This window comes from Mycteria americana, chromosome 7 (assembly GCF_035582795.1).
Source record: "Mycteria americana isolate JAX WOST 10 ecotype Jacksonville Zoo and Gardens chromosome 7, USCA_MyAme_1.0, whole genome shotgun sequence".
Lineage (NCBI taxonomy): Eukaryota > Metazoa > Chordata > Aves > Ciconiiformes > Ciconiidae > Mycteria > Mycteria americana.
This window is the reverse complement of record NC_134371.1, coordinates 26,268,336-26,290,413: the sequence shown is the minus strand read 5'-3', so window position 1 is coordinate 26,290,413 and position 22,078 is coordinate 26,268,336. Positions and strand designations below refer to the sequence as shown.

At 45.1% G+C, this 22,078-nt stretch overlaps 1 protein-coding gene across 2 annotated transcripts in view; it reads right to left on the bottom strand.

The window, feature by feature from the left end:
• Positions 1–2,372: 2,372 nt before the first annotated feature.
• The window catches only part of ARHGEF4 (Rho guanine nucleotide exchange factor 4), a 124,058-nt gene continuing 104,352 nt past the window's right edge, over positions 2,373–22,078 (bottom strand). For both annotated transcript variants that reach the window (XM_075507463.1, XM_075507464.1), the window contains 9 exons: positions 14,390–14,569; positions 11,481–11,675; positions 10,263–10,442; positions 9,436–9,668; positions 7,924–8,053; positions 6,877–7,008; positions 5,564–5,807; positions 4,833–4,910; positions 2,373–3,457 (listed from right to left, as the gene is read on the bottom strand). In XM_075507463.1, the coding sequence (XP_075363578.1) occupies positions 3,300–3,457; positions 4,833–4,910; positions 5,564–5,807; positions 6,877–7,008; positions 7,924–8,053; positions 9,436–9,668; positions 10,263–10,442; positions 11,481–11,675; positions 14,390–14,569 (1,530 nt within the window). In that variant the 3' untranslated portion in view covers positions 2,373–3,299. The remainder of the gene's footprint in view (positions 3,458–4,832; positions 4,911–5,563; positions 5,808–6,876; positions 7,009–7,923; positions 8,054–9,435; positions 9,669–10,262; positions 10,443–11,480; positions 11,676–14,389; positions 14,570–22,078) is intronic.

Here is a 22,078-nt window from a genome sequence, read left to right as displayed (position 1 = left end):
CTTAGGGTGAACACAAAAGTGACAATTACCTTCTGTTACTGAGGGGTTCTGGCTGTGGCAATGCAGGAAGGGTAATTCAGCCATATGGATGCTGTGACATCCCACTGGAGTGTTGCTCTGCTCAGGGTGAGTGCAGCAGCAGCACTTCCTGGGTGTAAGCTCATGCCTGGATAGTCAGGCAGCAAGCACTGGGTTTTTTTTGTCCCTGAAAGGCAACTGTGTGTGCAAAGGCTTAAGCTTGTGGGCAGGGTGAATGTTTGTTGTTGTAAAAGAGCATTATGCTAATATTGGTGTAGCTGTGGGAACAGGGGGCTGCAGGTAAAGCCTCTAGTGTTGAGGAGCACCATTTGCTGTGTCTGGGTTAGCTCAGTAGAGCTTCTGACCTCTCCCTGCCAGGGGGTCAGGGCAGACTGTGTGTCTGCAGCCTGTGGGATTTAGCAGAGGCAGGCGGCTCTTATTAGCATTTGGGGGGGGAGGGGGGTAGATGTCCAAACCCTATAATACTTATGGCATGCAGGGTACTCGGTAACCTGGCATGGGTCTGGGAGGTGTCACTGTTAATGTCACTGTTAATTTTGGTACTTGGCAAGAAGTAAGTAGTGGAGCCTGATCTCAGTGCCTTCTTACAGAGTCTAAATCTTTCTTTTTTTATCTTGGCCCCCCCCCCCCCCGGTATTGACACACTGTCCTTTCAAGTGTAGAGAACAAATGTTCTGTTTCTTAGTTCAGGTTGAGAGGCCCAACTGTCAAAAGATCTTTGTGTTGGCTGCTAAAGCTTAGGCTGCCACTATGCTCTGGACCACGAGGGGCGCTTAGCCAGGGCTCATGGAGGGGGTGTGGATTGAAAGGACAAGAGGGTGAAGACAGGCAATGCTGAGCACTGTAAGGCTGATAATACACATGTAATGCACAAATGAGGGCTGAATTTTGTTGGGTGGTTGGTTGTTTTCCCCCTTCCCAGTTTTTGTGAAACACACCTGTTTGTGCAGTGTTTGAAGGCCATTCCTGCAATGTCGCACTGGCTTCTTGTCCCTGCTGCTGCCTGCCATTAGAGATGCATCTTTTTTGACAAATGACAGACCAGAACTGTAAATGTTTGTGCTGGTTCGAGGCAGTCAGACAGCATCTGGAGGCTCTGCTTCCAGTTTGGTAAGCCCCATTTTTCCTCTGTGTGGGGTGACATGGCAGGGGGTGGGGTGGAGGAAGTACTAAACCTTCCATGGGCAGACATCTCTTGTGCTCCTGCATGAGAGGGAAATTTTTGGGGTGTTTAGTCACCACTCTGTAGGACTGTATTGAATGGTGGTATCGCACCTGGTTCTGCCTAGGAGAAGAGCATGGAGTTGTGTGTTTTTGCAGAAAGAAGGGCAGGGGAGCAGGCTGCAGGCTGTGCAGGTGGGCAGGTCCCAGGAGGAACAGCTGGATTCTTTCAAGTATGTTTCGTACTTCTTGGTGTTTGCTGTTCCTCTTTAATTCCATATTGCTCAAAGTGGGCTTGAGCATCCCCTGCAGCTTTTTTGGTGTTTCCTAGACATGTTTTCCATTTAAGTAACTAGCAGGAACGAGGGAGGTGGTGACTTGCTAACCTTGATCAGTGTTCTAAGTGACTGGCACGTCTCTGGTACAGTCTCTGCTTCACCAGTCTTGCATATGAAGGATGGCTTTGTTGACCGTAACCTTCTAGCATGGCTTTTACTGGTAAGTGGTCGGGTTTTTTTTAAGCTGCAAGAGCAGAATCTCTACAGTGATGTTGAAGAGAAACAAGTTCACACAGACAGACATGTTGGAGACAAACACAGGCTGAGAGTCACTTTTACAAGTTTCTTTATGAAATTAAATGTTGCCCCTGGTCTTAGGGGAAGATATAGTGCAAGAATGACTTTGTACATGCTACTGAATTCAGATATCCCTGGATGACCAGACTTTGGTCAGCTACAGCATCAACAAACACTTGGACTTCTGAGCTCTGAGACAGTTAGTGCTCACTCACACTAGCATCATGTTGGAATGAGCGGGTGTCTTCCTTCCAATGTCACAGGATGTCTCCTAAGCTAGGGAATTCAGTTACTATGGCTTCTAACTCTCACTATGGTAAGGCAAATCTTTCCTTTTGCTGATCAAGGTTTAAAGTAATTCTTTTTGGCCACAGTTTGAAACTTGGGTACTTAAAGTGAGGCTCTTGATGCCAAATTTAGGCCTTTTTAAAGTGGCTTTCTGTTTTTTAAAGGTGTCAAAAACCTGTAGTAATACCCCTTGAATTGAGGGTCTGTAGGAGTTTGCATAACAACCATGGCTTTAGTCTTTCAGAGCTGAACTGTAGACCCTGACTTCTGGGTGCTAGGTTTGCAAATATTGACCTTTCTTAAAAAAAAAAAGAAAGAGACAAAACGGGCATCAAGTTAACAACATCTGACAAGAACAATTACAGACTTACAAAATACACAGTTCTGATTTTTACCATAAATAAACACATTACAAACAATGAGCATTTTCATTGGCCAGGAAATATGGCAGAATGATGGAGAGACGAGAATCTAAGGAATTGAGTACGGTATTAATTAGGCACATTTTTTCTAACTGATGTAACTCAAACCCACTAGAGAGATTCTTGAACTTTACTCATGCTGCAGGTTGATTGGCACAGTTTAATGTACTATATCGTTCATTAGTGGTGTTGAACTAAAGGAAAGAAAAAGGTCACAGTGCAGTACTCACTGTTGTCTTGTCTGAGTGCCTGCAAAGGCTAGCTGAATTAGTTAGAAGTGTGTGTGTAGGAGGATCATGTCTCTGAGAAATGTGGGGAGTGGGGGTGGGCAGAGAGTAGAAGGGTTTATCCCTCCATGGAAAATATGTAATGTCAGTGGCTCTGAACTGTTCTGAGCATGTCAGTGGACACGGAGCTGTGAGGTGTATCAGCCGCCATCCCCTCTCTGACAGCTGCCAGACAGCGGTAGTGTTCACAGTGGGAAGGAGCGAGTCAAAGTACAGCTGGCAGGCAAAATCTTTTCAGATTTTCAGGCTCCCTCCTGTGATCTCTTCCTGGAAGTTTGCCTCTTGGGCGCTGTGCAAGGCTGGCTCGACGGGACTGGCACAAATGCACACGTGTGTGCAAGCACACACGCAGTGTCTCACCTCAGCCAGTGTGGTCAGTCGGTCTGCAAAATAAATAGGGAAGGCAGGAGCACATGTGCCATCCTCTGTAAACAAAGGATTGGAAGAACCTGGGCTCCACCTCCCAGGACTGATGGATAAAGTGCTTTCTCATCAGAAGGGGTTCAGGCACAAACACGGGGCTGCCCTTATTTCCGGAAGGGCGTCAGCCTGCTGATGTTCTGCCAGAAGTTCGAGGGCTTGCGCTTGGGCTCTGCCAGCATGAAGACTTGCTGCTGAGGGAGCGTAGTAGGCAGGGTAGGATGCTTCTGACGCATCAAAAAGTCATAGTATGGCCTGGTGATGGCTGTGATGAGAAGGAGATAGGGAAGCATGTTAGTTGAGCACAGCTCTCTTCCCCACCCCCTGTCCAGTCCCTGTTAAAGATGCAGGGGAGTTAATTTGGTTTGTCTTGGTATTACCCTTAGTTTCAGCAGTGCTTTTTAGGATTAGAGTTGATGCTGTGGAAGTCACAGAAATGTGAAGCATAGCTGACAGGTGTTCTGTCACCACTACAGCAGGGCTAGATGGCTGTAGCTCATCATTAGTGACAAACTTAACTGGTGAGTTTGGTTGTTTTGGGAGAAGACGCTGATGTGCATGGTGCCTCTGTTGCCTGTTACAACTTCCTGCACTGGATTTCTGAGTTGTAATGGCCAGTGCCTAGCGTGCGGACAGGGCTGGCTTGTGGGGACTCCTCTACTGCTTTGCTCCTAGGGCTTTGCTCTGTTAGAGAGGTCTGGCCTCCTTCCAAACTCCCCTCTGTTTGCATCCAAATCTTACCTCTGACTTGTTTTGAAATTTAGCCAAGCTTTCTTACTGGAGACTTGGCTAGGATTTAACTGCTGGCGGGTACCACCAAGAGGATGCAGTTGCCTCCCTGTGGGTCCAGAGGAAAGCAAGTGACATCTCTTCCTCTGGCTATAGAGAGGGGTGGTGGTGGCATCTCAAAGTGGGGTAGCAGGAATCTTCAGCTGACAGTGCTGTGGGGACAGGAACCTTCCTTTCTGTTGCTTGAGTTCACACTCCCCTGGCTGCTGCTAAATCTTCCTTGTCTCTTAAAGTTTTAACAAACAGCTCTGTCAATGAGCATGGTACCTACCCATAGCATTCTGCAGAAATCACAGGTTTCAAAGCATCTTCCACAGGCACAACTGCCCAGGCGGGAATAGTCCCTGCTGCGGGAACCTTTATGGACTCTCTTTGCATCATAGAATCATTTAGGTTGGAAAAGACCTTTTAGGTCTTTAGGTTCAATCATTTAGGTCTGATTGTTTAGGTTGCAAAAGATCGAGTCCAATCCCCAATCATGGTGATTACTACAAAACTTAATCTTGTCTTTTCACAAAGGGAATGCTGTGCTGCTTGGAGAGCCTGGCTTCTAGGGCGAGGCTATGAACTAGCCTTTGAACAGAAGCTGCCTGCTTGTATGTAACTGATTTCTGGCACAGTGCTCAGTGATTAGGTGCAAAGCAGCTCTCCTGTAGTTAGAAATAGTTTCCTGAGTCAAGCTGTCTGAATCTGCCAGGAACTATACTGCAGAGTGTCACATCAGAGCTCACCATCTGGCCTTCTCAAGAGTTTATTAATGCCACTTTGTTGAAACTATTCCCATATAGTAAGTGTAGAACCGCCCCCCAACCCCAGTGCTAGCAGCATTTATATGTTCAGGTGTGACTCACCCTTAGGCTTCCCAGTATGGTGCTGCTTGCTGGCATTCAGCATTGCCTGCTTTTTCTGCACCTCTGTGATTGAAAAACCTTGAAGGTAAAATAGAGTTTGTCAGCAGCAGGTCATCATTTTGTATCTCATGAGAAGACACTGGCATAGACAGTAAGGGAAAGATGGGGGTAGGAAAATGCCTGAGGCGAGAGGTCACAAGCTAAAATTACTCCCAAAGCTGGAAGGGGGCATGTATTGCTCCCCCCATGCTTTGCTGGGTGAAGAAGCCAGTGCAGACCAGTTGTAATTCAAATCTCATTAGGTCACACATGTCGGAATTAAGCAGCATTTGGACAAAACAATGAAAACCCTCTCACAATGAGAACCCTTGACTGAACATGTTTTGTATAGATATTGTCAAGTTGGGCACTCACACTATACTGCAAAATAATGGAAGCTGTGTGGAAGCTGTGTGTAATGTATTGACTATTTTGTCAGCCCTGCCTGAACTCATTAAAGACACATCAGCCTCCCTGAGGACATACTGCAGTGTCTGCTCATGGTGGTTTGTATTTTTTTTTTTTCAGTTCCATGGATTCATTCAGAATATGCAATTCGGCAGCTCAGAGCTGGACTGGAGCATGGACTGGCTTCCCCCCTTTCATTCCTCTGCATTGGCTGGTGGTTAAAAAAAGAGAAAAACCAAAACAAAACCACCCCCTACTGCCTTACAGCATTGCTCTTTCCATACCCGTCTCCTGGTCGAGCTGAACCTGTCTCCTTTCATTCTCAAATGCCTTCAGCCAGCGCTGTTTCTGCTCAGGCTTTTTTGCACAGAATAAGTGGACTTCCTCAGCATCTCGGCAGTGCAACTTAAATGCATTTTTCACGCTGATATTGAAGTCCTTGTCCTTCCCATCTTCTACATCCAGTATTTCCATATCATCCATGTTGATCCGACTCTTATAATACAAGATGTCCCGGCGCAGAAGGTCCTGTAAGAGATCACACACACATTACTGTTCCTGTCCTGTCCCTTCCTTAAACATTTGTTTTCTTTGATATGATGGCGTAATTTAATCTTCTTGGCAGTCATTACAGTCCTGTAAGAAAAAATTGATACTGGATTTGAATCTATGGAATTGCAGAGTGCTAAGCTCCTGTTGACACTGTTGGCAGTGAGGGGAATTGCATCGTTTCTTAGAGTGGTGGAGTCAGGGTAGGCTGGAGTCTATTGTTGTGGGATATCAGCTGTCCTGAAGAGCTCTGAATGAGAAGCAAGCTTGTGTTCTTACCTGTGATCCCAAATCCTCATTAAGCCAGTGTCAGAAAATACTATTTGAATCCTACAGTCCCAGTTACAAAGCCAAAAAAATGCTAATTAGCTTGGGGGTTTCGTGTTGACAATGAAAAGTAAATTTGCGAGCAGTGATAAAACAGCGAGGACCTCATGCCTAAGTTACTTGGAGCTACCTCTATGCCATGGATTATGCAAAAAAAACCTGGCATGTTCAGTTCTGAAATTCCAATGGAAGATACTTTTCATTTGCTCTACAACAGAAGATTTCTTTTATTACTTAGGTGATGAAAAATAGCATGGGCTGTACTTACAGACTTACATGTGATGTTAGTATGGTCTTATTGACTGTCAAGGCCCACAGCTCTTCATTAAAGCTGCAGTTACTTTCTGAATATGACATTAATCTCACATGGCAGTACAGTTGAAAAGAAGTTTTATTTTAAAAGAAAATGGGTGACAATGCTCATAATGGAATTGTATAAAATAAACCTATACACTAATCCTAGAAGCAGTGCCACGCTTTCCTCTCTTGCTATAAGAATTAGGCCAGTAGTTAGTTCCTGTCGTTTATTGCTGTGGTCAGGTGCACAGAACACACCAGGACGTCAGAGAAAAGGCTGCAATGACTGCACATAAAAATCTCTGTGCCAGAAACACATATGATGCCAGTAACTATTAAGGAAACAAGGGGGTAGAGAAGGCGTTCACTCAAACTCTTTAGCATTATAATAGATATAGCATTAGTGCCTGGCTAGTGAGGTTACCTTCTTGCAGCAGACAAGCTGGTGATCGAAGAGGAAGAACATCCTCTGTTGGCTCTTGGCTTGAGGGTGGGAGATTTTGGTTAATTCCCCAGAATAGATGAGTTCTGAGCTTCTGACTAGGACATCTTCACCCTGAGAACAGCATAAAGAACAGCTTGGTCTCAGCCATCTGAAAACAGGGGAGAAAAAATAAGCCCGTGGTCTCATAGGAGAACCTTAGCTTGGCTGAGAGGCCTCTGTGGCTGTGGGGCCTGAATTCCTGCTGATGAAACTCTCCTCTGGGAATGAGAGGGAGCCTCTGTGCTGGAGGACAGTCCTTGTCACAGCAGGGAGACACTGTGCCCTTGGCACCCAGGGAATGGGAACTGAATTTGATAAGAACAATAGTACGTTACATGAAAAAATCTCCTGCTCCAGGGAGTCTGCTCAGGGCAGCTGATCCATCCCTGAAATTAAAGGAGGCATACAAGCAGAGAGCTGAGAATTTAGCCTGACATCCTTGGGGAGGGAGACAGTCTGGTTTTATTGAGTCTAGGATTTAGAAAATTAGTAGTTTTGTTTCTTTTATTTAGCAATGTTTTTTTAATGAGTCTACAGGGAACCTTGGCTTCCTTTGCTGCTATATCAGAGCTTGCCTTTCTGCAAGAATAATGTGGCTTATTAAGCATTAAGGGGCAATTCTGCCCAGCTTGAGCATTTGAAATCACTCAAGATAAAATGGGGGCAAGAGGAAAATAATAGGATTTCACCAACCTACATGCTAATTCTATTCTGCAAGGAAAATGGGGAAGCAAAAATCCCAGGGAACACGCAAAGGCAGCCAGGCTAGCTGGGTTATGTGCTAGACCTTTTCATTTGTACTAAGAGATCACATGTGTTTAAATTAAAAAAAAAAAACAACCCACACACAAAGGGGGGCAGCAGAACTGAGGTAGGGCTAGATAATAACCTCTATGATGATCTTGCTGTAGGCAGAAGCTGTTGGTGGAGTGGGGGGAAGAGGGGCAACACAGAACATGGAATTAATGGGGAAGGTAAGTCTCCTACCTCCCAGTCTTCTATCGAACTCTGCCACTGAGCAATTTTGTCAATGTTCTCCAGCCGCCGCTTTCTCTCATTGATGAGCTGAGCAACGTTCTTCATGGCATTTAAGGCAGCTTCAACATCTTTAAAATCCCTAGGGTAGGGCAGAGGTGTTAGGCATGACAAAATGACCTGTGCTTACTGTACCTGTGCTCCAAAGGAGTGCAGTCTACCATGGTCAAGGGGCTGGAGAGCAGAAAACATGAGTTCCACTTGCAGTTATCCCAGATATTTTATACTGGAAGTCAGAGGTACATGTTTCTGTGGGCAGCTTTTCAGACGCATGCTGATTTTGAGGCACAGATTCTAATCTGGTAACAAATCCAGGACCAATTTATGGAGGGGTGGGGGGAGTAAGCAATCAAATTCAGCCACAGAGGTGTAAATACGAGTTGCTGGAAGAATCTCCAGGGCTTTCCAAGCCTCATTTTTTTTTTCCCTGCAAATAGTACAATATATTCATAATGCCACTGTTTTTATACAGGGACTGATTCTGTCATGCATAGGTAAGGCAGTTCAGCAATAACTGGCTTCATTTCAAATAGGAGCCCATGGTTTATCTGGAAGGGTAGGACAGAAGCTGATCTACCTCCCCCACACACCATCTGCTGCTATCAGCTACTTCTGGTGAGTTTAGAGTAGCTGGGAAGGAGCTGCTCTGCACAACTTGACTGTAACACAATTTTCAAAACATCTGTGTACTGTTTTAAGGAGCTTTCTGTTAAGAGGTCAGCTTCAGAACAACATGCTTATAGATTTAGCCATGCTTAAAACCATTTTGAGAAATAGCAGTGCCATAAGTAGGAAGATAAAATTAAGTCAAGCCACAATGGACCACTATCACCACTTTCCTTTAATACAGATTTTTCATGTTTTATTTCTGTAGCTAATTATTTCAGATGCTTAAGTGACATACATAGTTGCTTGAGCCAAGGGCAGTGCCTTCACCCTGAAACGGAGCAATGCATTTGGAGGCTTTTGAGCTAGCGCTGAAGAGGCACTCAGTGTGCATGGCTTGACTGCTGTAGGGCACGACTTCCCGCTGGGGAAGCACTGGGCAAAACTCATGACTACCACTCAGCCCTGACGTGCTGTGGTGTAGTTACTTGGACATTTCAGGGTGTATTCAAGCAGTGCTTTTGGACGCAAAGTTTTCAACACCACCACTGGAAACATTTAACTCCAAAGTATGTATGTGCTGGTATCACAGATAGGTGGGCCAAATAAAATAGAAAGGTACCATTAATAAAGTGGACCTTGCAACTCCAGGTCTGTAACAGACAGGAAAGCCTAGTGCTACTGTAATGGAAAATGATGTATTTGATAGAAAAACACTTTTTTTTCCTGGTTTCTACAAGGTAAGACAGAAGAATTGTAGTATCGTCTGCTCTTGGCAAGCTGCCCTCAATACATGATTCTGCAGTAGTCCATTTCCATGAGACCAGTCTCTCCTTCCCCCCCACCATGCTCACCTACCTGTGTTGGGGGTTGGTGTATTTGAGCAGTTCAGCAAGTTGCAGTGGATATTTGCAGATTTTCTGCACGGGAGTCAGGAGGAACCCATCCAGAGAGATGTCGATCATCTTCTGCAGCAGGCGGCAGGCTTCGAAGAAGTAGACGTACTTGTTAACTTTGGTGAGGCGGGACAGCTCCATACAGGCATTGGGGTGGTTGTTGCAGTATTCAGAGTATATCTGAAACTCTGTTTGCTGCAAGGGAAATTAAGGGATTTACTGTCCATGTTCTTCAGGGTGATGGCCTAGCTCAAACTGCTGTGTGTGAGTTCCCTGTGTAGGTCCTACCCCTTTATCACATGGGGCTGTTTGGTAATTTATATTCTCCCCAGACTTTGAAGCCTGGAGACCTAAAGCTGGGGATGGGCAGGATATATTACAAGTTACAGCACATGCAGCTTACCTGACAGACTGAGACATTTCCATGTATTCTGGCCTGTGCTCAGCTGAATATTTTTAATGACCAGATCAGCAGTTGCTGATCCTGCACTGATCTGAAAATACCATAGCTCTAAAAACCGAAATCTTCCTACATTTTTGCGTAAAGTAGTGTGGTCTGGCAGGGAGTATAGTGCTCGGAACCTGAGGTGCTTTTAAAATGTTCTTTCCACAGCCACAAGAGCTAGAGGATGTTTGGTTGGGAGGTGGTGGTTGAATGGGGGTGGGGGGTGGTGTTTAATTTGGTTGAGTGGGGTTTTTTTAAACAGAGCTTCTGTCAGATCAATTTCTAAATCCTGTGGCTTAATCCATGCTCGGCTACTCCTTTCCCATGAAGTAAAATTTACTTACATATTCCAAGAAGCATGAGCCAACCTCACTCAAATGTGGGTGGTCTTTGTTGAATTTCTTCTCTAGTGCTTTAACAAATTTCTTCTGGCACCTGTAGATGTCCTCAATATTCCCAAAGATTGTCTTCAGCTGTTCTTCTGTAAACATGTCAGCTCTTTTGCGGCACTGCTTAATGTAACCCTAGGAGGAAACCAAATTGGAAAGCTTCCTGGGCATTTGCTCTGTGGCCTTAGGTTATCAACAGAAACCTCCATGGATTGTAGTGATTTGTACACCAGGTTCCTGTACCCCCCTCCTGCATAGGTGCATCCATGTTTTAGCTATTATTTCCTCTAATACCACCCAAAACATGGTAGAAATAGAAACCAAGCCGCGGTTACATCACCGCCTTAAAGGACACTGTAATCCACACTTGAAGGAGTCCCAGAGCTGCTTTCTTTCCTGTTAAAAACACCTTTATCTGTCTGCAGGCTATGGGGTGTTCTGACCTCAGCCCTGATCCACTGATAGATTTAGGCCAATTAAATCCAGTTGCGGATCTGGTTTGGATGTTCATGTTAGAAGTGCCTGGTTGACTCAAGCAAGAAGGAGGGCACAAAGGGCATGGGGGGATGCTGCAGGAGGAAAGGCTTGTTTGGTACGTGTGTGCTGCTTTGCCCCAGCTGACTTTCCTGGAAGGCACTAGATTTTTGTGTCATTTCAGTGAAGAACTATGTTCCTGCAAAACTCTTTTCAATTACCTTCATTTACCCCAGCGTATATGACAGCATGTCTCTTCTGGAAGAGGTGTCGCAATACTGAGCATATTTGCAAGTGAAAGACCTAATTGGCTGAACATCCCCTAGTTGTTTTGATGTGAGCGTGACTTGCCTGAAGGCTGAAGTTGATGATTATATTACCTCAGAACATGTATTAAAGAGGACAGCAATGCTAGACGTTTACTTTTCTCTGGCTTGGGAAATCTAATTCATTCCATTTAATCAGAGCCCAAGTGGGTGCTCCAAACACAGAGGCGTTTGGGGTATTGCTGTAATGAATTGTCTCCTGTTTTCTGAGCATGCAACGCCATTTAGCAGAGCAGGCTCTGATGGCAGTCTCATTTTCAGAAAAGAAAAGTTACCTGCTTAGGGTAAGAGGGTGCTCTCTGGGCAAGAATGGGACATACTCTATTATCCTTCAGACAAGTTCTGACATTCACTTCCCCCTTGATTCTGTTACCTCACAAATGTCCTTCAGATGCTTGATGTAGTCTCTCTCTGTGCTTATGATCTCATTGATGACGTTCGTTCTCATTTGATCTTTGGTGGTCTGCCCCATCCCAAAGCGGCGGGTGCCACTGCTGGAATCGTCCTCTTTGCCACCCTCTACCTTCAGGGGATAATCTTCCATGGGTTCATCCTGGTTTACTCGGAGCTGTGCCAGACACAGAAGATGTTCACTGTTTGTATTGCTAAACACAACTTTTTCTTCCAAGGAAAAGAAGTTTGGGACAGTTGACTGAATGGCAGACAAAGATTGAGCTTGGATAAGGAGTGAAGAGGGCTGCTACATGTCTATTACTTGTAAATATATTTTCCCCTTGGGGAAGCTAAGGCTAGATAAACAGTTTTGGGAGGGTACTTTCAAGCCACGTGACAGCTGCTCCTACTGTGTGACATGGGTGGTTTTAAGCAGGCATCTCTTGTGGACAGACGTCACAGGAATGATACAGAGTCCTCCAGGAAGAATACATACAAAATCAGGACAGAAAATGGTTGATCAAGTGAAATCTGCTTAGGTACTTGTGAGGGGGCACTTAGGGAGGGAGGGGGGAAACCAGTAAATAGTTGCTTTTTTATATAGCTTTATTGTTGTTCTCATACTATAAATAACAGATGCCTTCTCAGTATCTGCTTCCCCAAGATTATTTAAAGAGAATTTATTGTTAATATAAAAGCAGATGCAGATGCCAGTGGGCATGTAATGTGGTAAGGAATGGCATTACATTACAGGCCTGTGTGTGAAACTCGTGGTTCCTTCATAGTGCCCATCAGATGGCAGTACAGCATGACCAGAGAAAAACACCAGCATTTTGTAGGCACACGTCCTACAGAGTCTATATTGTCAACAATAGCAAAGTCCCTTAGTTAATAGCAGGCAATTATCGGTGTGTTTCACTTATGAGCTTTCTTTTATGTAGGAATATTGTAGCTCTTAGAGTGCCCATGGGAATATTTTGTACACAACTCAGCACAGAGAAGAGGTGAAAAACACTGAAGTAGGAACATGCGTAGCTATAGGCATTTTTAGTACAATGACACCGAACTGCTTTAAACTCTTAATGTAGTTTCTTCTAGGCAGGATTACTTACCACTTGATACACATATATCTACATATAAAAAATAGTGCATACCCATCCCTTGTCAGCATAGGCATAGATTACATTTACTCACTGTTTTACAGCTGTTGCAGCCCTCAAGACGTGCAATCCCGGTTTTCCTTCACTGTGAGCAGAACAACGTTGGCTAGTCGTAAACTCATACCTTGGCCTGAAACTTGTGTGGAGTAACTGAGAGACCTGGAGATTTATCCAAGTCCCCAAACATACCAGCCTTCCCAGCACTAAGCTTGAGACCCAGTGATAATGAGCAGGAAATCTTCACTCAGATGCTGGAATAAGTGCTGTAATTACTCTCCCAAAAGAACGTGTTACTCTGCATCCCTAATGGCTAGGACTAGTCTGCTTTTCCCTGAAATACTATCACAGGTTTTTGCCAGCCAGGACAACAATTCAACTTATCAGTAACATGAAAGAAAAAAAGGCCTGTGTTTTGACTGTGAAAAAAGCAGTTCCATCCCCCCCAGTGCTGAGAGTTTGGTCCTAGTAATCTTGCAAAAACATCCACCGTTCGTAATAGTTGCCCAGCTGAGACTGTCTCCTGCAATCTGTAACAAAGCATTTCAAAACTTTTATGGCACTATCTGCCCCACTTCTCCAAGAACTTTTGCTACAGACTCCAGATCACCTTGTATCACCTCCTTTCATGCTTCACCTGGTTTTGGGTCACTTGTGATCTGAAGTGACCCGGATAAAGAGCTAAAGGGCTGAGAATCTCTGCCCTTAGGCACCTAATTGCCTTTGCAGTACTGAGGAGCCTGCCCTGCAGTGGTGAGAGCAGAGTCAGGCATCCACACCAACAGTCACAGCCCAAAGAAAGGAAAAAAGCCTTTCTCCTCACAGCAGGAAAGGAGTGCACAGCAGTTACCCAGACTCTTGTTTTACCCCCGACTTGTTCAGAGACTTCAGATGTGTTCCAGAATGCTCTGTTGGAAATTAATCCAAGCTCTGCAGTATACATCTGGGACTGTCTGGGCTGTTCTATATAGCTATTTCTATATGGTCTTTGTAGCTGGCACTGGGGGAGAGCCTTGGCCCACAAGCGTCACGTGTTTCATATCTCCCCCCTCATCAGTTGTCCCACATGACCTCCAAGACATTTTTTGTGTTTTTCTTCTCCATTTTTAAATGCCTGTAGTACAGTGCTGTGTGGTAGCCCAGCAGCCTGATGTTTTTAAAACTCCAGGGCTAAAAGAAGGTGCATGCGTGAGTCAGGTGGTTGTGTACCTTGGGATATGGCATTGCACTGGACCCCAGCACCAGGTGGAGAAAGCTGAATTTGGGGCCATGCTTATCCATACCATCTGAAGTGGACACTAGAGGGAAGACTTCTACCAGCTGCATCTGGAATTCCTCTAGGAGAGTATTTGTTGCTCCCTTCTGAAGGGGATGCTGCGTGCTTGGGCACAAACTAGCCAATATACACACAGGTAAGCAGGAGCCCAGGCTGCAAACCACCATGCAGGGCAGCTCCCCAGCTGGCTCAGCTCAGCATAGCTCCGGAATCTGGAACTGAACCACCCTTGCCCTGATTTACTTATGTAAAGAGGGACTTCCCCACACTGGTGGCAGCTCAGCCAAGAGGGCCCTATATACCGTAGCCATGTGTAGAGGAATAGTAACAAGACATGTTGAACCAACTATCTCTAGCAGTTAAAGTGCTCAGGAGTCACTACAGAACACTAAACCTGGAGAAAAAGAACAAACACTTGGTGCTAATGGAGAGGCTAATGAAACATCAGGCTCTTACCCGTACAAAGCTGGCTGGAAACCAGCCTTCGCTGTCCAGAATCCTCCCCCACCACCACTCCTTGTTGGTAGCATCCATTACTTCAATGACATCGCCAGCCTTGAATCCCAGCTCTTGATCATCCATGGTGACATGGTCCCAGAGGGCTTCTGCGTACACCACGCTGCCATCACTGATGAGCTGTGGACAGAGCAAGTCAAACTGTCAGCTCCCCCCAAGAAAGCGGTGCAGTCTGCCAACATGGCTGCAGCTTTGGCACCATTGCTGCTGAGCCAAACAAGCATTGATAACTGTTTATTCCTCACAAGCAATGTGAAAAGGAGTTGGTGCTGGTCTGGCAGTTGCTTCAAATGGCCTTGCTCTCGATAGCTTTTATTCAGAATCACTTGGACACAGTTCATTTACTACCATAAAGAACATAAATTTGATGGTCTGGAATTTCTCACTGGTGACTTTGCCTCAGCCAGCAAACGACTCAGTGGTACGTTGTTGGTGGAGGATGCTCTTGTGCTGCCAGTGCAGCCCTCCTTTGGAAGGCCTTGAAAACCTTGAGCATCAATGTTTAGAGACATACTTCAGAGCAGAAAGTATTCTGAGGCCTCAGAACTAGTCTAGGATGGATAGAGCCATAAGTCTTTAAGGTGGTTAAACTTAGCACTTGAGCTGCTTAAAATAAGTCTTCTGAAGAATTCAAGTAATTATGCTGAGGGACAACAGTTATTTACTACATGTCCCATAGAGGGCTTACTCTAGGGAAAAAAGGGCCTCCAGTAATTAAAAAAACCCCAAAAACAAAACACCACTCCCCCCCCCCCCCCCCCCCATGGCTAGAGGCTGTGAAGGGCCTCTTGAACACAGTGATGATTGTGTCTATACGTGCCTGATGCCATTCTCAATCATTCACACTTTAGCTATGTTGTAGCTAACACTTGGCACCTGTTGCAGCGGTGTATTTGTAACCTGCTCCTGCTGGCCACTACAACAGTCGTGCCTGCCTGACGCCCACAGGTTTATCAGGTCACAGTCTCCTTTGAGTTTCAACAACTACGGAGTTACTTGCACAGGCTTCTCGGGGCCTGAGCATGACTGGGACTGTCTGAACACCAAGGATTTCCCCAAGAAGGCAGAGCGTATACTGGAGTCCTGCTAAAAAAAGGACTTAGCCATTCTGGAGTGGCAGTGAAGCCCTCTTTTTCTCCAGGAAAATGGTGCAATGATAAATTCTGGGAACACAATGGAAAGAGCAGTCTGTGAGGCACTAGCGGGAAAGAGAACTTGTACAAAACCCACTGTCCATAGTATATCTATGTCCCAACATTGCAGCAGTATCAGCACAGCCACATAATGCACGTCATCCATGCTGGGCACCTTAGGTCCCTCGGTCACACAGTTAGTTATCTACTGCTCTGGGTTACTATATTTTTGCCCCTCCCCCAAGAAGAAAGATGCATGTTGTAAAAGAACGTCAGGATAATCATGCATACAGTAAATCAGGAGAGAGTTAACAAGGCATTTGAAAGAAAATTCAAATACAGTCTGCCTTTGGATAGCAAATGCCCCTTCACTGAACCAGAAACAGCTTAATGCATTATTTCCATACTGACAAAAATAACAGAATGATGGGGAAGGAGAGGATGAGAGGTTCCCACTTATCTACGCAGCCAGTGTGTCGGCAGTCCCCACACTGCCTTTGCTCAGCTGCCCTCCGCTGCACCGCCCCAGGGCTCGGTGCATCTGTACTGCAGGTGTCTGCTCTTCACAGAGGCGAGCAGTCGCTGTAGTGAGGCCCAGCAGGCAGGGAACGTAAGGGACATGCTGCTGTCACACAGCCAGCCAGTGGCACAATGGGAAAATAACCCCAGACTCTTAAATGGTGTCTCACTAGTCTAAGCTCCTATAGCAAGGACAGGCTTTGATCACAAGGCACGTAGAGAAGTAGTATCATTAGTCTTGGAAAACCAAACATGAAGAGAGAGTGATGAATGCACCATACAGCAGAGGCAGCTACACCCAGTCAAGTGGCAGGTATTTGTCCAAATGAGCTGTGGAGGGAAAGGATATTTGGGCTTGACAATGAATGCATACAGCTGTTAGAGCTGATGCTTTTACACATAGTTCACTTAACAGGCATATTGCATATAGTTTGACAAGCTTGAAGCATACTCAGCATTATGAATAAACCCTTTACTCATATTTTTGAAACACTTGTAGGTCTTGTCAGGCTTTCTAACAGAGGTTTTAGCTTTCTAACCTAAAGTAGTGATGACTAGAGTAGGGAAGAGAGTGGATGTGAAAGTGTATATTTTTCCAAAATCGGCTAGCAGACTTCAGTTTCAGAATGCCAGCTGGGCTGTGGATGATGGTGGATGTTAGCTACTCTCAGAAAAGAGCTCTGCTGCTGCTTTGAGCAGTCTGCCTGTGCACAACCCATCCATTTGCTTTAGCAGTCCAACTTCAGTGACTTGTGACTGTGTGGACCAGAAGCTGAGCTCTGCAGCTCCCTTCTGCAGGAAGAGAAGAGCAGTAACAGGGTGATGGGGTGGCTGGAGCTGAGTGTCTGGCCACCCCTATACAGAGGAGCTGGTTAATGCAGATCTCATGCAGACTGTTGGGGAGTCACCTGCACTTAGGTAAGCCCTACCCCCAGGTCATGCCAGAGCTGCTGCCATACCACGCTGACTTATGTATCCCTGTGGGTAAGGGCTGGCTGTTGCTCAGGAAACTGGCACATGCTAATAAATCTTTGGAAAGAGTGGCATTCAGCAGGCTTTCCAATATGCAAATTGTGACCAGCACTTAAAGAACACGGCTATTTCCGACATAAAATACCTTTGCTGCGTGCTTAAATATGCCACTCTGAATCAGTGCTCTGAGTATGATGTGGCGGCGCACAAGCCATGACTGTGACCAGAGAGAGACTAAATGGACTTCCTCTGTAGCATTTTGACGATCACACAAGCAGAGCACTGATGATGTGAAGGCATTAATACCTTACAGTACCAAGCTGTCGGATCTCGGTGTCTTGATGAGAAGACAAGCGACCAAGCCTGACCCAGCATTAACAGCATGTTAGGGTTGATACACCTGGCTCACAAGAGGACAGAGCCACATGGTTCTTCTCAGAGTCACTGAAAGTCATGTGGCTGACTAGTGAATCCTCAGCTGGTATTTTAATCCATCCACTAATATTAATATCTTTAATTTTCTCTATTCAACAACAGCCATACTGTGAATACGATTTGCCAAATACAGAAAGTCAAAACTGACCCATCACCAGCCTGGCCAAATAGGCACAAGCAAGCCACTACCACAGACAGTTCTTGGTCAAAGGTGTGACTAAAAAGACAGCCGAAATACAGGCCAGGATTTGATTAACTGACACCAAACACCATGTTTGTAGGGAGGAATGATCAATATGAATAAAGGAAGAAATAAAGAGAAAAAAAAGATACACGCTTTGGATTGTCTCAGTTACGTACAGCAGCACTTGAAACACCTCCAGGACTGCAGGCTGACAGGCTCTGCCCCGTCTTCCTGCACCGTTTCAGTCTGTGCTTGTATACTGCAGGGGCAGGCAGCAGACACAAACACTGAAAAGTGTTTAATGATCACCATGCTCAGTGCTCATTTTTCTGTTAGCCCTCAATCTGTACCAGTCTGTACGTTACACTATTTTTTTCAATTGTATCCAGTCCAATTCCTAGGCTGATACAGAAATACCAAATATACCCAGTGTAACAGTCCCTTTCCCAGAGCAAATACTAAAGGGTAGCTCTGAGCCAGGAATGACATTCCCATGGCACAGAAGCACCTACGGCGCTGCATGTCACTGCAGCAAGCAGGGCTGCTCCAGCTGGGGCTGAGCATGCTGCAGTGTCCTCTCCGAGGAGCATACTGTTACTGGGGAAAAAAGGGTTAGGGCTCTTACTCCTTATCCCAGGAATGATAAAACACACCAGCAGATAAAAAGGTTTTCTGCAAAATGTGTTAGAGCATGGCATAATCAACCATCTATATTGTGAGAGCTTATCCTCCAGAGAAGCATGTATTAAAGGGAATGCTCACCATTTCCAAGCACGGCAGCTCGTAGGCTCAAAAGGCTCATCTTGCCACAGGTTTTGATCTTTGCAATTAAAGCAAGGTTTGAAAAACAACTATTAATTTCCATATGAAACAACATTTATGTGCTGGCTTTGTAATATCAAGGACAACTCAGTACATGTTCTCAAGTGGCCCCAAACCAGTCTCTAGAAGAGAAACATTAGAAGACAGAGAATGCAAACCCAGCCACCCTACAGCTGCTCTAGCTACTGCAGCTGGCAGCAGTGAAAACAAACAAAAATTGGCTATTTTCCTTTGTTTATAACAACATTTGAGTTTGTAGACAGCAGTGTTTGCAACCCAAAGGCAGTACCAACACGGATGCTTTGAAACTGAAAATCGACTGCAGCTCTAATATTGCATTGGCATTTCTGTACAGCTGCAGCTGCCTTCCCTGCTGCCTGTGCAGCTACAGCCTCACTGCTCATTTACAAACACGGCAGATGCTAAGGGAAGGCGCCGGTAAAGCAGTGCTTGTGCAGGTTGCTCAATGTATCACAGAAAGGTGGAGGGGGGAGGATTGCTGCATTACTCCTCCAAGCAATGTCTGCGCACAGGCTGCCAAACAGGAGACACAGCCAGGGCTATTGCACATAGGTGCCCCAAATTAAGTCCATTACACGTGGGCAAACAGATCTGGCGTGCCAAGGCCCACGTCTATGGGCTTGTTTGCATTCCAGCTACTCGGTCGCTGTTTGACTCAGGCTGGACACCTTGACATAATTACCTCATATGTCCTGGTCTTGTTCTGACAGGAGCTCCAGGCAATATTAACAGAGATAAAAGATCTCGACAACTTACAGAAGGAGGGATGAAGATTCCTTTAGGAAATATTTATCTTTGAGCTACTTGGTTCTAATTGAATAAAATTTGAATAGCTTTCTCTTGATAATGCCAAGTACACTGGATCATATAGAGCAAAAAAATGAACCTAGGAGGGTCAGAAGATATTGGGAACAGATCAGTTCAGGGAGAAGGTGCCAATAAAATGGAATTTACTTTTCAGCTCTGTGACCCTAAACCAGACACCTTGCATGAAGAGCACCTGAACCCAAGCCCTTCCTGGTGAACTAAAATGGTTGCTGTGAAGCCTGCGTTTGTTGCTTGGCCCCCCCAGAACTTGTGCGTTACAGACTGAAGCTGAACTCGGTCGAGCACATCAAACATTTAAACGCTGCAGCAGTCCTGACCCCAGAGGCAAAACATCCCCTAGCCCAGTTCCTTCACCCATCACTTTGCTTCCAGAGCTTCTCTTATGCCTTCTCTCATGCAATGTGCAAATACTTATTTTTTTCTGAATGTGGGTAGAAGCCAGCTAGCCTCTCCCTTGAACTGAACCCATGGGATAGTTTTCAAATCATTCTGACAGCTTGCTCTTGCTTCCTCTCAAAACTTTTAGCTTCACTGTTTAATGATGGACAACAGAGATGAAATTTATCTCATAGAGCTTCTGTCATCTGAACAGCAGGCATTTAGTCTGAACGAGTTATCTTGATTGTCTTTACGGAGCATCTCCCCTTTGTGGAGAGAGACAGGCACCCCAGGGAAGGGTTCATCTTCGGTATCTATCCTAGCATGACGAATTAACCAAGCCCCTGGGGGTCCTGTCTCCCTTCACTGCCAGGGAGGAATTTGGGCTAGCTAAGACTCGCTGCCTGGCTGCAGGGTGCCAAGAACCACTGACACAACTCCACAGCCACAGCAAACACTTTGTTGCTTCTTGTCACTCCTCTGTCTACATGTTTCAGGATAACACAAACCCTCCTTGCCACAGCATTACACCAGATGTGTCCCCACATGGGCAGTGGGTTGCATGCATTGCTTCAGAAGCACGGACCTGCACACCATGCCCCAGTCAAGCCATGCCCTCGGCATTCATTGCCCTTTTGCCTACTGTCAGCTGCATATTTTTTCAGCACAGATTTTAGAGCACTGATTAAAGATAGTGGAAGGCATCTACCAAACACCGCAGATCTCCATTCAAAATATTTTCATTTGACAGTGATTCTCTGTAACAAATCTGAGATGTCAGTCAGGCAAGATCTTAATCCAGTTAAGTGTGCTACACTGATATTCTATAGTGCTGCTGTTTTAATCAGTGCTTGTAGTCAAACTCCTCATGTGACATCTAGTACAGCTGCCTCCATTTACCAAACGTTCAAAATTTGTCATCACATTTATTTGGTAAGAACTATTTTCCACAAAACCATTCTGACTGGCATTAATTACATTATTCCCTTTTATTTATATCATCTGAGTCCTGATTCCCCTCAGAAGTGGTTTAAACAGATGGGAAGAGGAGGAGGGTCCCCCCGCAGCAGGCAAGGAGAAACTTTGAAAGCTCCCTTTATCAAGTGCTACAGGAGGAGGGAAGCAACCCTTGTGGAAAGCAGAGGAGGCAGAGCTGTAATCCATGTTAATTCCAACCTGTGTGTGAAGAGTACAGCGTGAGAGAGCATGCCAGGTGCATGTCCATCTGAGTCCAGTTAAATGTGATTTTTCAAACTCCAGAGTGATGCAAGAAGTTCTGAGTTCCTCACCTAAGATACGGGAGCTGATTATTATAATGCAAAACAAATCAACTGAAATTTCTTTAGACCATTTTACTTTTGGCTGAAATAAGCCAGGAAAGTTCCTATGAAAGAGTGGGTATAGTTACCTGTAGCTGAGAAGGACACTTACTTATCTAGATCCTGTCGATGCCCTCAGTACCACAACCATCACTTTCCCATGACCTGTATATCAAGGGAGACTGCTAATTTTGGGAACTAACATCCTTAAGCTTTGGCATAAGGAAACAACAGGAGCAAAGCCCTTCTCAAACCTATTAGTACTCTGCCAAAGGTTGTCTTTGTATCATATTTTATATTTAAATGTTGCAGTTGCCAGTAGTGATTACAGTAATTAAAGCTGTAAACCAGCTTCCATTTTAACCTTTCATACAAGTTTCCAGAGGATACTTATTTAAACTTATGTCTATAAGACATTTATTTTCTGCTGTAAGTGAAATATTTTTTCAAACTCTTTCCAAATAAGCAGATACAATGCTGAGTGACAGGGTGACAAAATGGCAAAGGAAATTATATGCTGACAAATGTAACACAAGCAATATCTAACAAACACAAATGACTGACTAAATGATCTGCTCCTCAGGAATGTCTCTGCAGACAGATTTAAGGAAACATCGACCTGCTCCATCAGAGTCAGAAAGTCTGGAATGACTCAGAAAGAAAGAGGGAAGAGGAGAACTGAGAACTAGACAAGGCACAAGGTGCAGCACGAAGTGAAAGTGGGAAGAGTTTCTAGGCCAGTACAAGCTCAGCAGACCTTGAAGCTGTAATAGAGAAAGGTGGACGGAGGGCGGCCATGAGATGAAGGCTTACAAAATGGTTATTCGTAATGCAAGGCTGATGGGTGCCCAGTGAAATCGCCAGGCAGGAAGTTAGTACAAAAGCAGTACTTTTTCCCTGTGGTGCATAACTAAGCTGTGCCATAGGATGCCACAGAGCCAAACACACAGATGATTTTAAAAGAGATGAAGCAAATGTATATCCTTTAAGGCTACTTAAACACATCATACCTGGATAC